The sequence below is a fragment of the Zingiber officinale genome, chromosome 1B (genome assembly GCF_018446385.1).
Source record: "Zingiber officinale cultivar Zhangliang chromosome 1B, Zo_v1.1, whole genome shotgun sequence".
Lineage (NCBI taxonomy): Eukaryota > Viridiplantae > Streptophyta > Magnoliopsida > Zingiberales > Zingiberaceae > Zingiber > Zingiber officinale.
In genome coordinates this window covers 132,444,480-132,464,214 of record NC_055986.1, presented here as the reverse complement: position 1 = coordinate 132,464,214, position 19,735 = coordinate 132,444,480, and the positions used below count along the sequence as shown (strand labels likewise).

Here is a 19,735-nt window from a genome sequence, read left to right as displayed (position 1 = left end):
TTCTCTGGGATCCAAGAATTTGGACCTAATTCTTGGGACACAAAGAGCCGTCTACAACAAAACTGGGCTGAGATATAAAAGTAAAAAGAAATATAGATCTTATTTATCCTTAATAAACAAACAAAGTAGTAAATCAGTCCAAGCATGGGTCCCCAAGTCTAAATTGATCAATCAAGTTGGACTTGGCCAATACTGGGTTCCGAAAGATCAAATATACTATCTCGATAGACCATATCGAGGCTATGATCCAGGGAAAGCTAAAAGAAAAACGATCTTAAAAATTTAAAATTCAAAATCAAATTAAGAATTCGAAATTAAATTATAAATTCTAAATTCAAAATTTGAAATTAAAATTAAATTCTAAATTCTAAATTTCGAAATTAAAATTAAATTATAAATTCAAAATTCAAAATTCGAAATTAAAATTAAATTCTAAATTCTAAATTTCCAAATTAAAATTAAATTATAAATTCAAAATTCAAAATTCGAAATTAAAATTAAATTATAAATTCTAAATTTCAAAATTAAAATTAAATTATAAATTCAAAATTCAAAATTCAAAATCAAATTTTCGAAATTAAATTATAAATTCTAAATTCTAAATTCAAAATTCAAAATTCAAAATCAAATTTTTGAAATTAAATTATAAATTCTAAATTCAAAATTCAAAACCAAATTATAAATTTGAAATTATAAATTCTAAATTTCGAAATTAAAATTAAATTATAAATTCTAAATTAAAAATTCGAAATTAAATTATAAATTATAAATTTTGAAATTAAAATTAAATTATAAATTCTAAATTCAAAATTCAAAATCAAATTTTCGAAATTGAATTATAAATTCAAACTTCAAAAATAGATGGTGGATCCAAACTAGCTGACACCTCCAACTGAACTACCCGACAGGGTAACTGAACCTAATTTACCCGAAATGGGTAAAATAAGAGTAGATTACCCGGCAGGGTAATTAAGGCTAGTTTAAACGGGCTAAGTTTAACATGAACCATAGTACCGGTGAAATTTTTGGATGATAGTACGTTAGGGAAACTTGGGCATCGCATGTCTAGAAAGATATGGCTTCGACCTGGTGCATTTGGCCAAGTGGAACTGACCGAAGCTACCCTTAAATGGATCCCAACTAGTTAGATCAAGGTCTAGTATTAAGTTCAATGGGTAGGACTATTTGGAAAACCTCGAAGGCATGGTTACTTTAATGAGCTCCTTGTGACTCACCATAGCCCAGAAGTTTATCCAAAGAATGCTTACTTGTTGAACCCAAAGCTAAACCTGAATCTAACACAAAGTTAAACAATAATTCATCTCACAACAATTATAGGATTCCCTGATTGATAATTTAGATCGGGTGAGACGATGACTAAGAAATTAAAATTAAAATTGGCTTGAACTTAAATCAAGTTAATTGAAAATTATTTTAAAAAATTAAACTTCAAAATTATTTTAAAAACTTAAATTTCAAAATTATTTTAAACTTAAATTTCAAAATTATTTTAAAAACTTAAATTTCAAAATTATTTTAAAAACTTAAAATTATTTTAAAAACCTAAATTTCAAAATTATCTTACAAAATCCATTAAATTAAAAATTTTTTTTCTAAAATCCTTATTAAAAAAATATATAAAATAAACAAAGAGGAGGGCGCCTCCCACACAGGAAGGCGCCTCCAAAAGCGGCGGGAAAGTTCCCGCCGCATCACCTTAAGGCGCCTCGGATCGATCTGAGGCGCCTCCTAAACCTACTCAAGGCGCCTTAAACACACTTAAGGTGCCTTCAACCCCGAGCTTTAGAAAATGAACAGATTCCTTCTGTTCGTTTTTCTGTAGACGCCGAACACATCTTCCGCGTGCAGATTCAAGCAACCAAGGCGCCTTCAACCGGTTTAATCTTCCCTCAACACTTGGCAATGCCTCCTAGGTATAATCCTAATCCTTCCCGATCATGTTCTACGTAATATTTCTGCTTATTTTTGTCAATTTTTGGCAAAATCGTTGAAAATAGGAAGCGCCGACACGTTGATCCTAATCCAGCTAGACTTCCATCAGCAGATATCAGATTCCCTACTATATATCTTAGGGATACCTTTGCTAATTACATTTTTGAACCTATCAAACCTAGATATGTAAATAGAACCTTTTATACCCAGTTTTGTCAGCCATCTATCCAAATGATAAAGCACTATCAACTGGATCAATTGGTTTACTGCACTGATACAGTAAACCAGGAGTTATGTGCACAGTTTTATCACAACCTTGAAAGGGTTGATAATAATAGGTACTCCACCAGAGTTGCTAGCGTTGACATTGAGCTCACTCCCACCTTTTTATGCACCACCCTAGGACTTAGAGTTTCAGAGTCTACCTTCTTATGCTACCCCAGTAGGGATCTGCCATTTGGCGATCCTTACTCCCACATTACGTTAGATACTATCTATACGTATTTCTTCGGGGAAGAGAGACCTGCTGGCCTAACTAAGTTCAAGTCAGTCTCTCTTCGGGTTCAGGACTACGTGATGTATAGGGTCCTGACAGCATGTATTCTGCCGATCTCATCTCGGGATGTCCCGAAGATGAGACCTTCCCACTCATTTTTCTTGTACGCCCTGTGTCATCGATTAGATATCGATATAGCCCTGCACATATTCCAGAACATTATCTGCGCATCTGGGACAGTTACCTCTAAGATAGTACACATGCCCTATTGTCATATTCTGACACGCTTCTTTTCGACCATAGAGGGTATAGATGTGACCAGGGGAATAGTTATTCCTCTTACTATATATGACGAGCTAGGATCCCGTAGTTGTAGACTAGCCGGTGCTGATATCACAGCTGATGGAGTTCTAGCCTGGACAGGACGACCACAGCCAGCAGCTGCCCCTATTGCTCCAGCAGCCGAGGATATACCAGGCGAGGGAGAGGAGTGGGCTGATTTCTTAGCTGAGGCTCTTTTCTCAGTTCCTTCCCCGTCTGCCAGACCATCCACCTCAGCTGGACCTTCGACCTCTACATCACTCTCCGTCGAGGACAGACTTGCTCGACTCGAGGTCGAGTCCATCCAGACACGAGGGATAGTTCTCTCTATTCGGTCCGAGATGGCTGCCGGATTTACATCCCTCCGTGACGAGATACGACGTCTAGGTCAGCCAGCACCCGAGCAACCCCATGCACCACCTCCCGCTGATGACCCGCCAGCTGATGCTCTTTGAGTAGATGATCCTGACAGTTGATATGATCCTTTTATGCATTGTACTATGGAGTGTTACCTATGAACACCTTCACTTCACTATCTGTTTATTTTGTTAGACCTTCTTGAGATAATATGTACTTACTTGCATGCTTAGTCAGTTTCACAAATTCTGGGTTTACTTATCATCTTTCAAAATCTAGGAAAAATAATTTTCAAAATTCCCAATTTCCTAGATTTTTCAAAATTCTGGAATTAGCCTAAGCATTTCCCCTAGAAATCATATTCCCCTAGAATTAAGCCAGAGCATCTCACAAACACCTAGGTCTACCTTGATTGTGATTGAACATAGAACGGCGTGAGATGCATAGGGTACAACCTGGACTCAAGAATGCTTATATCTGTGCATCGATATGAGTCTGGGCGTTAAATACGCAATATACATTAATCAAGTTGAGTCTTCCAGCTCTAGTCAAATCTAACTGGACCAAATCAACTTGACTTGACTAACCATGTGAAAGCTGTTGCCCCGTAGGCAGTCAGCAAGTAGCTAAAGGTTAGACAGTTGGTAAAAAGACACTCAGTTCTCTGATTAAGCATGTTTTGATCATTAGGGCTCTGATACCTAGTAAGTTAATCTATTGAATATGACTCATGCTTGGACTTAAGGACTAACTGAATTTGAATGAATAACCTAAACCAAATTTAAACATTGTTCAAACTTAAGTTTACTATTAACCTAAGTTTTCAAATTCAATACTTTTAAAGAGCTAAGCTAAGTTATGATCTTAATGTTCAAAATCCTTGTTGAGCCTAGCTAACTTTGAAATCTAACATTGTAAATTCTTGCAGAGTTTTAGTTATTACCTCTAAAGATTAAAAAACAACTTTTCTCCTAGCCCTTAAAATCTATCAAAAAGATACATCTTTTCACTTAACTATAAATAAGAAATGAATGTTAAGTATCTAGTTATTCAAAAGTCTATTATTGCTTGTTTTTTTTGATATATGGAAAAGGGGGAGAGTAGCAAAATGTAAATGTAAAATTCAAATTTAAATAAAAGGGGGAGCATCAGTTAAGGGGGAGCAATAGTTAAGGGGGAGCCTATAGTTTATTTTAGCAAATTTGCTTTGGTTAATGTGTTCATCTATGCTTAGCAAATTTGCCTGTGTTAAAAATGGTTATCTATTCGTTTGTTTACTTAACTTTGAATTTGAGTTGCCATAATCAAAAAGGGGGAGATTGTTGGTGCGGGAAGCATCCGACGATCGAACTCGTGTTTTGATAATGGCAAAGGATTCAAAGTTAAGGTGTATTGTATTCTAACAAGTTTACTTGAGGATTTCAGGAAAGTCCTAGCTGCGGTTAGGCAAAGGGAAAAACCCTAGGGGGTGGTAACCCTAGGTCATAGGGGGTGGTAACCCTATGCGGAAAGTCTTGGCAGGTCGATGACTTCAGGCAAAAAGTCCTAGGGGGTGGTAACCCTAGGTGGAAAGTCCTGGTGTCGCGAACCAGGTGAAAGACTGGACTAGCCGGGAAGCGGATGTCCAGCAGAAAGTCCGGAAGCGTCGAGTGCTGAGCAAAAGTCCAGTCGATCTGGAGGATCATACTGGCAACAGGTAAATCTCCTGAGTGGAGTAGGTGAGGACGCGTTCCCCGTAGAGGGAACAGTAGGCGTCGGGTCGACCTAGGGTTTCCGGTTGGAAACCCGAAGTCAGACTCGGACAGTCCGGAGACTATCAATACTTCATTTGTTATATTTATTGTATTATGTGCTAACTTTGTGCTGCAGGATAGTGTTTGGGACTAACGTATCTTGCAGGTGCAAAGAAGCAACCTAAAGCCTCGGATGAACAGTTTCCGAGGCGCCTCGGGTGCAAGGCTGGAGCTGGCTGCGAGAAGCTGTTCAAGGCGCCTTGATGAACAGTGGAAGGCGCCTTGAACAGATGAAGGCGCCCTGTGAACAGTGGAAGGCGCCTTGAATCTGTGATAAGATTCGACCAGTTCGCTCCTCATCTCCGCGGCTGACTCGGCCTATTCAAGGCGCCTTGGGTAGCATTCAAGGCGCCTTGAACACTATTTATAAGGGGGTTCGACCAGCAGCTTTGTACCAACGAATTCCAAGTCTTCTTTCTTCAACGTGCTGCTCCAAAAGACTCCCGAAAGTGCTGCTACAAGTCTCCGACGACCCAGAGCTCCAAGATTTCTCTTTTCATCGTCGGTATAAATTGCTTTTATCGCATTTCTTGTAATACTTAGTTTGTAATAATCGAGCTTATAGTTGTTGCCCACCGGAAGCAATCAAGGATCGCGGGCCTTCGAGTAGGAGTCGCCTTAGGCTCCGAACAAAGTAAAAATCTCTTGCGTCTTTGTGTGTTTGTTATTATTCCGCAGCATTAACTCTTACGCTTTTTACGATTCCGATACGTACGAAATAGCCTCGAGCGCTATTTACCCCCCCCCCCCTCTAGCGCGTCTCGATCCAACAAAATCTAGGATTTGTCCTAGAATTGGGGATGAATCCATGGATTCGTCCCAAAAATCTGGGATGAATCCAATGATTTGTCCCTAAAATCTAGGACGAATCCTGAATTCGTCCTGAAATCTGGGACGAGTCCTGAATTCATCCCGAAATCTGGGATGAATCCTAGATTCGTCCCAGAATATAAAAAATAAAAAAAAAGATAAATAAAATTGGAAGACTCAAATATGGATATAGAAATATCGAAACTTTATGAAACAAGTTTCTACTCTTGGATTAATCAACACAAGGAGATTAACACTCAACCTTAAGTCCACACAACCTTATTGTCAAGTCGGACTAAGTCCACCTACAGGGTTTAACATGACAATCCTTGTGAGCTCCTCTTGGGGGCATTGTCAACCTAGATTTCTAGGACACAATTTCCTTCTATAATCAACAACACACACTATAAATAATATCATTTCCCAACTTATCGGGCCTTTTGATTTATCGAACTAAATCGCACCCTTTGATAAATTAAAGAAATAAATATTAAGTATATGTACTTGTTATTATATTAGGATTAAGAGCACACACTTCCATAATAATAGAGGTATTGTTCTTTTATTCAGTCAGTATAAAAAGAAACTACCTCAAATGGTCCTGCTCAATACACACAGAGTGTACTAGTGTAATTTTATAGTCAAGATAAACTAATACCAAATTACACTACGACTATTCCAATGGTTTGTTTCTAACCATCTTAGTCATGAACAACTATTTATAATTTATAAGGAACTGATAACATGATCTTCTATATATGACACCACACACCGTGTTATCTATAATATAAATTAATTGAACAACTGCACTTAGCATATAAATGTAGACATTTGACCTATGTGATTCTTATATGCTTATACAAAAGCTAGACTTTTAGTATACACTCTAACAATAATATCTAGTCCTTCTCAGGTACTTTAATATATGCTTTACGACAGTCCAATGTCCCAGTCCTGGGTTACTTTGATATTTGCTAATCATGTCCACGGTAAAACAGATATTAGGTCTCATACATAGCATTGCATACATTAGGCTTCCTACAGCCAAAGCATAAGGAACTGCCTTCATCTCCTCTATCTCCTTTGGAGTCTAAGGAGACATCTCTTTAGATAAAGGTACTCCATGCCGAAAAGGCAGAAAACCTTTCTTAGAGTTTTGCATGCTAAATGAGCTAGGATAGTATCGATGTACGAAGCTTGGGATAAGCGCAACATCCTTTTCTTGCGATTCTTTATTACTTTAATCCCAAGAATATGTCCACATTCTCCCAAGTCCTTCATATCAAACTGCTTGGACAACCATACCCTTACGTCTGACAACACTTTGACATTGTTGCCAATGAACAGAATGTCATCTACGTATAGTACAAGAAATACCACCATGTTTTCGTCACTTTTCTTATATACACAAGACTCATTTGGACACTGAATGAATCCATAAGACTAGATTACTTCATCAAATCGGATGTTTTAAGATCTCGAAGCTTGCTTCAGTCCATAAATGAATCGATTGAGCTTGCAAACAATATGCTCTTTGCCTTTTGCAATGAACCGCTCTGGTTGCTTCATATGGATGTTTTCCTCAAGACTTCCGTTAAAGAAAGCTGTCTTGACATCCATTTGCTAAACCTCATAATCCATATAAGTAGCAATAGATAAAAGAATCTGGATAGACTTAAGCATGGCTACCGACGAAAAGGTTTCCTCATAATTGATTCCCTCTTTGTGAGTATACCCCTTCGCAATAAGCCTCGCTTTAAAGGTTTCCACCTTCCCGTCTATTCCTCTTTTCCTTTTGTAGACCCATTTACATCCAATGGCTTTTACACCATTTGATGGTTCTACAAACTTCCAAACTTGATTAGAATACATAGATTCTATTTCAGAGTTTATTGCACTTTGCCAAAATGCTGCATCTTTATCTTGGAGTACTTCATCATATGTCCAGAGATCAAGTTCATGTTCACTAAGGATCAAGTCCGAAGATTCTTCCAAAAATATGAATATATCAGGTTGCCTAACAACCCTCCCATTACGATGAGGCACTACCTGTAATTGTGCATCATCTATGACACGTGTTGTAGTTTCTTGTGGTATCTCATCTTGTACCGTTGGTACTAAATTAGACGTTTCCTCTCTTATTTCATCAAGAATAATTTTACTAATGGACTTGTGGCTCATTACATAGTTCTCTTCTAAAAATTGGGCCTTAGTGCTAACAATGACCTTCTGATCTTTAGGACTATAAAACAAACCACCTTCGTTCCTTTAAAATAACCCACAAACAAGTGAACTTCTGTACGTGATTCCAACTTATCAGCATCTCCCTTCAGCACATGTGCTGGACTACCCCAAATCCGAATGTGTCTTAGACTAGGCTTACGCCCACTCCATAATTTTGTGGGAGTAGAGGGTACTGATTTAGACGGTACCAAGTTCAGAATGTATGCCGTCATTTCCAGAGCATATCCCCAAAATGAATTTGATAATTCTGAATAACTTATCATTGATCTAACCATTTCCATAAGAGTCTTATGCCACACCATTCTGTTGGGGTGTACCAGGTGCAGACAATTGGGATTGAATCCCGACCTCTGATAAGTAACTCCTAAACTCTCATAAGAGGTACTCTCCACCACGATCAAACCGTAGTGTCTTGATATTTTTACCATGATGTTTCTCCACATCAGCCTTGTACTCTTTGAACTTATTAAAACATTCAGATTTGCAGTGCATCAAGTAAATGTACCGATATCTCAAATAGTTATCTATAAAAAAGACAAAATATTCGAAACCACCTCTCGCCTGGATAGTCATAGGTCCACACAAATCAGAATGAACCAATTCCAACACTTCTTTGGCTCTATACCCCTGTGCCTTAAAAGGTCTCTTGGTCATTTTTTCTTCCAAGCAAGACTCGTAGGTCAGAAAGTTTTCCACCACCAATGAACCCATAGGTCCATCGGCTATTAATCTTTGAATCCTACTCAAGTTAATATGACCCAACCTTAGATACCAAAGATATGTTTGGTTCATTTCCGAAAGTTACTTTCTCTTATTAGAATTAGAAGATATGTTATTAATTTCCATTTGTTGCATTGTGAGAGTTATTGGATTAAGAGTGTACAAATTGTCAACCAACATACCAGAACAGATAACTACCCTATTTTTCTTGACAACTACTTTGTCATCAAAAGAAATAGAATATCCATCATGAATAGTTTAGAAACTGAAATTAAATTCTTTCTAAAACATGATACATAAAGACAATTTCTCAAAATCAAAGTTTTATTCCTATCAAAAGATAAATAAACATCTCCCACTGCAACAGCCGCCACTTTCGTAGCATTGTCCATGTAGACGGTGATCTCCCCTTCATTTAGTCGTCGGGTTTCTTGGAACCCCTACAATGAATTACAGACATGATCAGTGGCTCCCGTATCTACACACCAGGTACTGGTAGATAACACCGCTAAATATGTTTCAACAACTAATGAATAAGGTACACCTTTATTGCTCTCTTTTCTGTGAGGACAGTCCATCTCATTTAAATGAGTCATCATCTTGAGGATATGATCCCTCACGGGTGTCCCCTCAGTCATGGTGGTCGTCATTAAGTTTCTCATGGTCTCCTACCTGGCAACCCGATTCTGGTTTCCGAAGAGTTCCTTGAGATTGAGCATCATGTCATAGGCAGTGGGTAAAGTCTGATACTGATGTTGCAGCACATTTGACATAGAAGCCAAAATGTAACACCATGTCATCTCATCTGCCTTAACCCATTTCCTATGTATCTCTATCTCCTCTTCACTAGAATCCTTATTAGACACGCTAGGATAGACGTCAAAAAGTACGAACTTATCTTCCTCAGCAGTTAAGACAATATCTAAGTTTCGTTTCCAATCAATATAATTTGGACCAATAAGTTTGTTTTCTTTTAAAATAACAACAAGAGAATTGAAAGTCATTTTGAAATCCTAAGAATCATAAAATAAAATACTTAGTCAAAACTTTAGAATTTAAAATAATATTGATTCCTCAAACAATATAATTTAAATTCATCAACACCGTGAATTTCGTATGTCATGATAGTGTGGGCGTACACTAATTCAAACATTTGTAAGAGGAGGTTTTACCCATTAATTTTATTATCTTGTCAACCTAACTTTATGACAAATAAAATTAATAGTTGATTTATCTTCGGTCACACAAATAATAGCAATGACTCCGATGGGGAGGATAGTATTAAATGTGCCAAAGTATATATCATTACTTGATATTTAGTCCATTAATTAGGATTGTGCCCCTTCAGATGGAGAAGATCACACTTATCTAATTAATTCCTATAATCATCTATAGAGGAAGTTTGATTTAGTGATCCACAAACAAACTCATCCGATATGGAGGAAGGCACTTAAAGTCAACGCGCAAGTTTGAATGCATCACTTATAAACCAGTAATGGAGACTGTGGAATTTATTTAAATAATCCTTCTCCTACTTAGTTATTTAAATCAAGGAATTTTAATCATGCACGCACATCACAGCACACACATCACAACACATAAAAACATAATATAAGGTAATAAACATAAAAATAAATTTTTTAACTATTATGGTCTAATCCAATGTTGTCCTCCAATATGCCGCCAATGGATCACTGTCCACCAATGTGTCACCGATGGATCAAGTCGTCGCGTCTATCTCGCTTCCTTCTCCACCGCACCTCTGGTCCTCAAAATAGCACCACGCATAGCAAGGATATAAGCCGCAACAAAAATAGAATTTTACATTTATCGATCTTATATTCCATAAAGGAATTTACATGTAATCTAGATCGAACAAAATATAAACAATAATAATAATACGACAACCGACCATATTTAATTATTACAATCATGCACACACAACAACCTCGATATACCCAAGGGCTCAAATCACACACAAGCCACAAGCACACAAAGCCATAATAGTTGGATCTAGGATGTCTGCAACCACAGAGTTAATCTATCTTGCACATTCTACTATTATCCTACCTAAACTTGTATATGAGCAGTGCATAATTTAACCAAAAACTAATCACACGAAACTAGAAAACATGCTCTGATACCACTTGAAGGGCACTGGGATTCCGTTCTGTTTAAACTTTCCCGTATAAAAATTTGTACGAGCATAGAACTTATTCCTAGCAACCCGCACATTTGATCAGACATGTGTTTGATCAATCAAGCAGGTTCTTGAATGATCAAAGCACACCTTGATCGAAGTACAAGATCGCTGGCCTCTTGTGTTGGTATTCAAAATCAATACGAAGAAAATAAAACTAATTATGCAGCGAAATTAAAGAATTAGTTGCACCTTTCTTCGTATGCTAATACCTCTTGATCCTCTGCGTATTCCTCTCCTCCTCTTGGATGTCGTGTGGGTGACGATCTACCAAAACAAAACACCCGAACCTCTTCTTCCTTTCCAAGACGCCTATCACAAAACAAGTCTGTAGGATGGGGTACCTTCTAATCTTCTTCCTTCTCTTCTTCTTCCTCTTCTTTCTCTTCTTCTTGTTCTTCCTCTTCTTCAAGCTGCCGGCCACCAAGATGAAGAAGTGCCGCTGGCCCTTGGAAAACAAGGAAGTGTCGTCGGACCTTGATGGAGAAGAGGAGCCGACCACATGGAGGAGGAGAAGAGAGGGTTGTGCCGCCGCAAGGCTTGGCCGACCCCTTACTTGGGCACCAAGCAAGAATGTGGTCAGCCCCTTTCTTGGGTAGGAAGCAAAATCAAAATGGATGAATGCGAGGCTTTATAGAGGCTACAACAGGAACCGAGAGGAGGAATTGGTTTTGGCCTCCTGATAGACTTGAGCTTCCTGTGTCCGACCCGAACACTCAACTCAAGTTCATCAATAATAACTCATACCACTAAAGGGGCATTATTGAACTACCGCACCAATCCCATATTACAAGTTTCTATGTGTTCATATTATTCTCCTGATCGTAAAAATGTCCTTATTTATAATTTTGACCTAATTTATTGAGTGCGATAATTTTTTTAACCCGAATTGCGTCAAATTCAGGTTAAAAAATCACCACACTCAAAATATTAGGTTAAAATTATGGATGAGGAGATTTTTACGATCAAGAGAATGATACAAACACATAGAAACTTGTTTTATATAATTCTGATGTCTCTAGGCCCATATTTAAGGTGTTCGATTATTTTTTCTTATTTTTTTTTAAATCAATTCTGGGACAAATCTAGGATTTGTCCCAGAATTGGGGATGAATCCATGGATTCGTCCCAAAAATCTGGGATGAATCCAATTATTTGTCCCTAAAATCTAGGATGAATCCTGAATTCGTCCCGAAATCTCGGACTAATCCTGAATTCATCCCGAAATCTGGGATGAATCCTAGATTCGTCCCAGAATATAAAAAAAAAAAAAAAAGATAAATAAAATTGGAAGACTCAAATATGGATCTAGAAATATCGAAACTTTATGAAACAAGTTTCTATGTATTCATATTATTCTCCTAATCATAAAAATGTCCTTATTTACAATTTTAACCTAATTTATTCAGTGTGATAATTTTTTAACCCGAATTACGTCAAATTCGGGTTAAAAAATCACCACACTCAAAATATTAGGTTAAAATTATGGATGAGGAGATTTTTATGATCAAGAGAATAATACAACCACATAGAAACTTGTTTCATAAAATTTTGATGTCTCTAGGTTCATATTTAAGGCTTTCGATTATTTTTTTAAAAAAAAAATCAATTCTGGGACGAATCTAGGATTCATCCCAGAATTGGGGATGAATCTAGGATTCATCCCAAAAATCTAGAATGAATCATGAATTCGTCCCAAAATCTGGGACAAATCCTAGATTCGTCCCAAAATATAAAAAAAAATTTAAAAAAATAAATAAAATTGGAAGGCTCAAATATGGATCAAGAGATATCAGAATTCTTTGAAACAAGTTTCTATGTGTTCATATCGTTCTCCTGATCATAAAAATGTCCTTATTTATAATTTCTGTTGGTGCAATATTCCCCAGGTCAAGGTTGACCGTGTTAACTGAGCTTGAATTGAGTCGAGCTTGAGTCTTGATGTTGTGGTTTCGATGTTTGACAATACATGTAGTCAATACATGAAGATTGTAGGTGCAATTGTTCATGTGTGAAGGAGAGTCAAGTAGGTCAAGATTGACTGGATACTTGACTGAAAATCCTGGTGAGTGAAGCCAGGTGAAAGACCTAGTGAGTGAAGCTAGGCAGAAGAGAAATCCTGGTGAGTGAAGCCAGGTGAAAGATCTAGTGAGTGAAGCTAGGCAGAAGGAAATCCTGGTGAGTGAAGCCATGTGAAAGACCTAGTGAGTGAAGCTAGGCAGAAGGGAAATCCTGGTGAGTGAAGTCAGGTAAAAGACCTAGTCAGTGAAGCTAGGCAGAAGGGAAATCCTGGTGAGTGAAGCCAGGTGAAAGACCTAGTGAGTGAAGCTAGGCAGAAGGGAAGTCCTGGTGATTGAAGCCAGGCAGACATGAAGTCCTAGTGAGTGAACCTAGGTAGAAGGAAAATCCTGGTGAGTGAAGCCAGGCAAGAAAAATCCAGATGGATCAAGGATGATCGGACATCTGGTGTTGGGAAGTCCAAGTAGGTCAAAGGGATTGACTGGATACTTGGCACAAGGAAAATCCAGGTGGATCAAGGTTGATCGGACACCTGGTGAAGATAAGTTCAAGTGGGTCAAAGGGATTGACCGGACACTTGGTAAGCGAGTCCTAGGAGGTCAAGGGTGACCGGATGCTAGGCATGATGGACTAACAGGTCATGGTTGACCGGATGTTGGTTTAGGGGGCTTTGGACTTATTTTTGGGCAAAAACAAGGAGCGGATCGATCAGCCGATCGATTGGCACATTCCCAATCGATCAGCCGATCGATTGGGTGAGTTCCCACGACAAGCTTTCTCCCAATCGATCAGTGGATCGATTGGGGAGAAGTGTCGCGCGAACAGAACAGCTCTGGATCGATCGGTCGATCGATCCAGAGCCCCCAATCGATCAGTGGATCGATTGGGAGTCGCGATTCTGTGCGATAAAGGCTGGATCGATCAGCCGATCGTTCCAGGCAATTCCCGAGAGCATAGAGGCGCTCTGGCTCGATCGGTCAATCAATCCAAAGCCTCCCCGATCGATTGGGAGCAATCCAATCGATTGGGATTCGACCGTTGGCGTCGTATTTAGCGGCTGGCGAGCTGTTCTCTCGGCAGAACTTGCACGACATTCATCTTAGATCTTCACAGGGCTTCCAAAGCTTCTCCACAAAGTTCTCACCGCCAGATCTTGAGGGTTCTTGGAGGTTTGTCTAAGTCAAGAGGCGGATCTACAGCAGAAGAAGAAATCTAGGGTTAGGGTTTTCTTGTGCGAAATTGTAAGCTTTTAGCTTGTATTTTGTTCCCTTTCCCTTTCTTCTTGTAGTGTGAACTTGTAGGGCTTCTCTGCCTTTGGTAGTTACTATAAAGGAGTGTTTTATTAGTGGAGGGTGCGTGAGTGTGTGAATTCTTGGATTAGTCACCTCTTGTGAGGTGGATACCAAGTAAATCCTCTTGTTAGCGTTGTGTATTTTGTTTCTTTGTATTTTCTGCTGCATATCTTGAAGAAACAAGCAATGAAGAGCAAGACGAGTGCACCGAGCTATTCACACCCCCCCCCCCTCTAGCTACATAATCGGTCCTAACAAGTGGTATCAGAGCGAGGCCGCTCTTCACCGGAATCATCGCCGAAAGGGTCAACAAGCTAGAGGGTGAAGAAGTTGAAGCAATTCTACAAGTCAAAGATTTTATCAAGCTCAACTTCAATGGAATTCCAAGACGGACTTGGATTCGATACACGGGTGCCTCCACCATTCACAATGATGAGCTTCGATCTTTGGAGATCAAGGATCGAAAATTTCTTAATGGTGGAGATAGAGCAATGGTTTGCTCTAATGGAAGGCTTCGAAGCTCCAAAGAATTCAAGGGGCAAAATTCTCAAGAGGAGCAAGTGAAGCCAAGACCAAATCCAAAGATGTGAGGTCAATGACAAGGTGACCAAGCTTTTGGTCAATTTATTGCCAAGCAACATTTTGGAGAAAATTGGAGATTTTGAAGATGCCAAAGAGCTATGGAGCAAATTGGCAAAGATTCATGAGATCCCCTCCACTGTACCAAACCAAGAAGAATCCAAAGAGGGTGACTCATTGAATCAAGACCAAGAGAAGGAGGACTCCGAAGTTGAGAGATGCTTAACTTCCGAAGAAGAAGAAGACCAAGAAGCCTTATCTTCAAAGGAATGCAATGAAGAGGGCAAGGAGAAGGCATACTCCTTGTTCCATGTACAAGATGAAGATGAAGAAGTCTCCACCTCTAGGATTGAGGGAGAGCGACCTTCGGTGACACCGGATCAAGAAGAAGGAGAAGTCTCCACATCCGGGTCAAGAGAAGAAGAGGATGAAGAAGCTTCCACCTCCACAAGTCAAGTCAAATCTATTGGAGGAGTATCATTGTCGGATCAAGAGGAAGCCTCTACCTCCGGATCAAAAGGAGAAGATGTCATCCCTACACATAAAGGTATAAATGTTTCAAATAAAAATAAAAATCATATCATATGTTTTGAGTGTAGGGAGCATGGGCATTATAAGAGCAAATGCCCTAAATTGGCCAAGAAAAAGAGCCAAGTAGCACCAAAGGGTAAGGAGAAGGCCAAAGAGACCGCTCCCTCAACAAAGAAGAGCAAGGAGCACATTGTGTGCTTTTTGTGCAACCAAAAGGGACATTATAGGAGCCAATGTCCCAAGGGGAAGAAAGCGGTAAAGGCTCATGGAGGAAGCACAACTCAAGGGGGAGCCTCCAAGGTAAAAAGGAAGGTATCATTTATTGAGCCTACTCTCTTGAATAATGGTAAAAAAAAGCATGATAGTTCTAATTTTTATCATTTTAATGCTATTTACCATAAGAATAGAAAGCATGAGAGTTTTAAAGAAAAACATGTGGCTCTACATGCTAAAACTACCACACTTAGGTTTAGGAAGGTAGATAAGAATTTAGGCAATAACTCTAAGGATTTTAGTTATAAGCCTAGAGATATAAACGCTCATGGGCTTAATGATAAATCAAAAACTAAGGACTTATGGAAAGAAAATCAAGTCTTGAGGTCAAGACTTGATAAAATGGAAAAGACCCTACAAAGGATGGAAAATATCTTAAAAGGGCAAAATGAGCAAAACCTAGGTTTAGGACAACTAAAGTCATCCAATGGTCATAGAGGTTTGGGATACAATCCTAAGGCTAAGAAGGATGTAATTTCTTACCATAGGGTTCCATATAGCTATAGAACCGAGTCTAGGTCAAATGGTCAAGTCAAAAATGTCCTTATTTACAATTTCTATGTATTTATATTATTCTCCTAATCATAAAAATGTCCTTATTTACAATTTTAACCTAATTTATTTAGTGTGATAATTTTTTAACCCGAATTACGTCAAATTCGGGTTAAAAAATCACCACACTCAAAATATTAGGTTAAAATTATGGATGAGGAGATTTTTACGATCAAGAGAATAATACAACCACATAGAAACTTGTTTCATAAAATTTTGATGTCTCTAGGTTCATATTTAAGGCTTTCGATTATTTTTTTAAAAAAAAAAATCAATTCTGGGACGAATCTAGGATTCATCCCAGAATTGGGGACGAATCTAGGATTCGTCCCAAAAATCTAGGATGAATCCTGAATTCATCCCGAAATCTGGGACGAATCCTAGATTCGTCCTAGAATATAATTTTTTTTTAAAATAAAAGATAAATAAAATTGGAAGGCTCAAATATAGATCAAGAGATATCGAAATTCTTTGAAACAAGTTTCTATGTGTTCATATCGTTCTCCTGATCATAAAAATGTCCTTATTTATAATTTTGACCTAATTTATTGAGTTTGATAATTTTTTAACCTAAATTACATCAAATTCGGGTTAAAAAATCACCACACTCAAAATATTAGGTCAAAATTATGGATGAAGATATTTTTACGATCAGGAGAATGATATGAAAACATAGAAACTTGTTTCATAAAATTTTGTTATCTCTAGGTCCATATTTAAGGTTTTTGATTATTTTTCCTTTTTTTAAAAAAAAAAATTGATTCTGGGACAAATCCAGGATTCACCCCAGAATTGGAGACGAATCCAGGAATTCACCCCTTATAATTTTTTTAATATTTTTAAAAAAATTTCAATCTGGGACAAATCCTGGATTCGTCCCATCTGGGAAAAAATTTGTGACGAAAATAATTTTCGTTGAGAATTTACGACGAAAATATTTTATTGCAGATTTCGTTGCTAATTTGGGTCGAATATTATTTTTGTTGCCAAACTTGTTGTGATTTTAGGATGAAAAAATACCTCCCAAATTTTCGTCCTTAAATCATTATTGTTTTTTAGTGTCATATACCAACTTTATTTTTGTTGTTTTTTGGATGTGTAGTTTTGTTTGTTTGGATGTGTATAAATATGATGTGTGTTGAAGTTTGACTAATATATTTTAAATTTGGATATGGGGATGATAAGAGATTTATTTATAGAATGTAATAATGTATTTGATATGTAAATAGGATAAAGAAAATAAAATTGTAGAGAATTTTTTATTTTAGAACAAAATTTGGGATGAACTAGGGTTCATCTTAAATTTGAGACGAATTTGGATTCGTCCCTAATTAGGGACGAATTTAGGTTCATCCCGAATTTGGGACGAATCTTGGGATGAATTTTGGGACAAATTTAGGTTCGTCCCAAAATCCCACATCGAATTACCCATGTTCATCTCAAAATTCGTCTCCAATTTAGGACGAATTTAGGTTCGTCCCAAAATTCATCTTCAATTTGGGACGAATTTAGATCCGTCTCCAATTTGGGACGAATTTAGATTCGTCTCCAATTTGGAACGAATTTAGATTCGTCTCCAATTTTGGACGAATTTAGATTCATCCCAAAAAAAACTCATTATTTTTTTAGTGTCATATACCAACTTTATTTTTTTTTTTTCATACATCGCCCCCTACATTTTCAATTTACAAAAAAAAAGCATGGAAAGAGAATGTCACGGAATGTGCCTTATAATTTGATTTGCAAAAGATATTGTGTATATTTGAATTATAAACAATAATCAGTCATCGTTTAGAGACATTTCGGTAATACTTTTAAAATAAGTGACAATTTAATAATTGTGAAACTAGATGGATCTTTTCAAAACGTAGGAGGAGGAGGAGGAGGAGGGTTTTTTTGGATAAATATTGCGTCTTCGATCTCTATATAGGTCCCTAGAGCGTGTTACGCAGAAGAACATGCAAGCTTGCAATGGCGTCCACCACTATCATCTTCTCCTGTTTCATCTTCTTCATCCTCTGCACTTCTCACGCAGCAAATCATACACAAGCCAACTTCCTCAATTGCTTTCTTGAAGCAACCGGAGGATCTTCCTCTTCTCCTTCGAAGATTTACACTCCCAACACCACCTCCTTTTCCACCCTCTTCCGCTCCTCTGTCCAAAACCTCCGGTTTCTCTCCTCCGGCGCAGAGACTCCCTCCTTCATCATCCTCCCCTCCGTCGACCACGACTCCCAGGCCGCGGTTCTCTGCGGCCGCCGTCACGGCATCCGCCTCCGAGTCCGGAGTGGCGGCCATGACTACGAGGGACTCTCCTACGTCTCCTTCTCCAGTACTGATGGCCCGTTTGCCGTCGTCGACCTCTCTGGCCTTCGTTCCATCGAGGTAGACGCCGCAGACCACACCGCCTGGGTCGGCGCTGGCGCCACCCTCGGCGAGGTGTACTACAACGTGGCTGCCGCCAGCCCCACTGCCGGGTTCCCTGCCGGCATCTCCCCCACGGTCGGTGTCGGTGGGCTCATCAGCGGCGGCGGCATTGGGTGGCTGCAGAGGAAGTACGGCCTCGCCGCAGACAACGTCGTTGATGTCAGGCTGGTCAACGCCGAGGGCGAGCTGTTGACCAGGGAGACCATGGGGGAAGACTTGTTTTGGGCGATAAGAGGAGGCGGCGCGGCGAACTTCGGCATCGTCGTGGCCTACAAGTTGCGACTTGTTCCGGTGCCACCCAAGCTGACGGTGTTCTCCGTTAGCAGGACGCTGGGGCAGGGTGCGACGAGGTTGCTGCATTCATGGCAGAGCATCGCGCCGCTGTTCGCCGACGATCTATGGATCAGGGCCTTGGTGATTGCGATCGGAGAAGCGCCGGCGAACCGCACGATCCAGGCCAGATTCCAAGGCCTGTTCCTTGGGCCGCGTCGCGCGACGCTTGCTGCCATCAAGAAGAGCTTCCCTGAGCTGGGCGTGAGGGCCGAGGACTGCAACGAGCTGAGTTGGGCGGAGTCGACTCTCTACTTCGATGGCCGTGCATGGAATGATACCCGCGGGCTGTTGACCCGGCGGCCGGCGTTCAACAGCTCCTTCAAAGCCAAGTCGGACTTCGTGAGGGAGCCCATCTCCGAGAAGGCATGGGAGGGGATATGGAAGGTTATGATGGAGGGGGAGGAGGAGCCTCTGGAGATGATATTTGAGCCGTGGGGCGGAAGGCTTTGGGAGATTGAAGACGATGCCATTGCCTTCCCTCACAGGAAGGGGAATTTGTATAACATTCAGTACTTCATGAGGTGGTTCGAGACAGAGGCGGCGGTGACGGAGAGGCATTTGACATGGATGAGAAAGTTCTACGAAGACATGACTCCTCACGTGTCCAGCAATCCGAGAGCTGCGTATCTCAACTACAAGGATATCGACTTGGGTAGCAGCACAGAGGAAGGGAGGACGAGCTACACGGAGGCAAGCGCTTGGGGAAGAAGATACTTCCTGCACAACTTTGAGAAGCTCGCGAAAGTCAAGGCTCGAGTTGACCCGGAGAACTACTTCTGGAACGAACAAGGCATCCCTCCTTATACTGCTTAATTCATTAGTGGATGTCACAGGA

General features: G+C 39.4%; 1 protein-coding gene across 1 annotated transcript; it reads left to right on the top strand.

The window, feature by feature from the left end:
* Window positions 1-18,111: 18,111 nt before the first annotated feature.
* LOC122042311 (berberine bridge enzyme-like 18) lies at window positions 18,112-19,735 on the top strand. Its single transcript, XM_042602350.1, has one exon. It carries the CDS (start codon window positions 18,112-18,114, stop codon window positions 19,711-19,713), a length of 1,602 nt encoding a protein of 533 aa, XP_042458284.1. The 3' UTR covers window positions 19,714-19,735.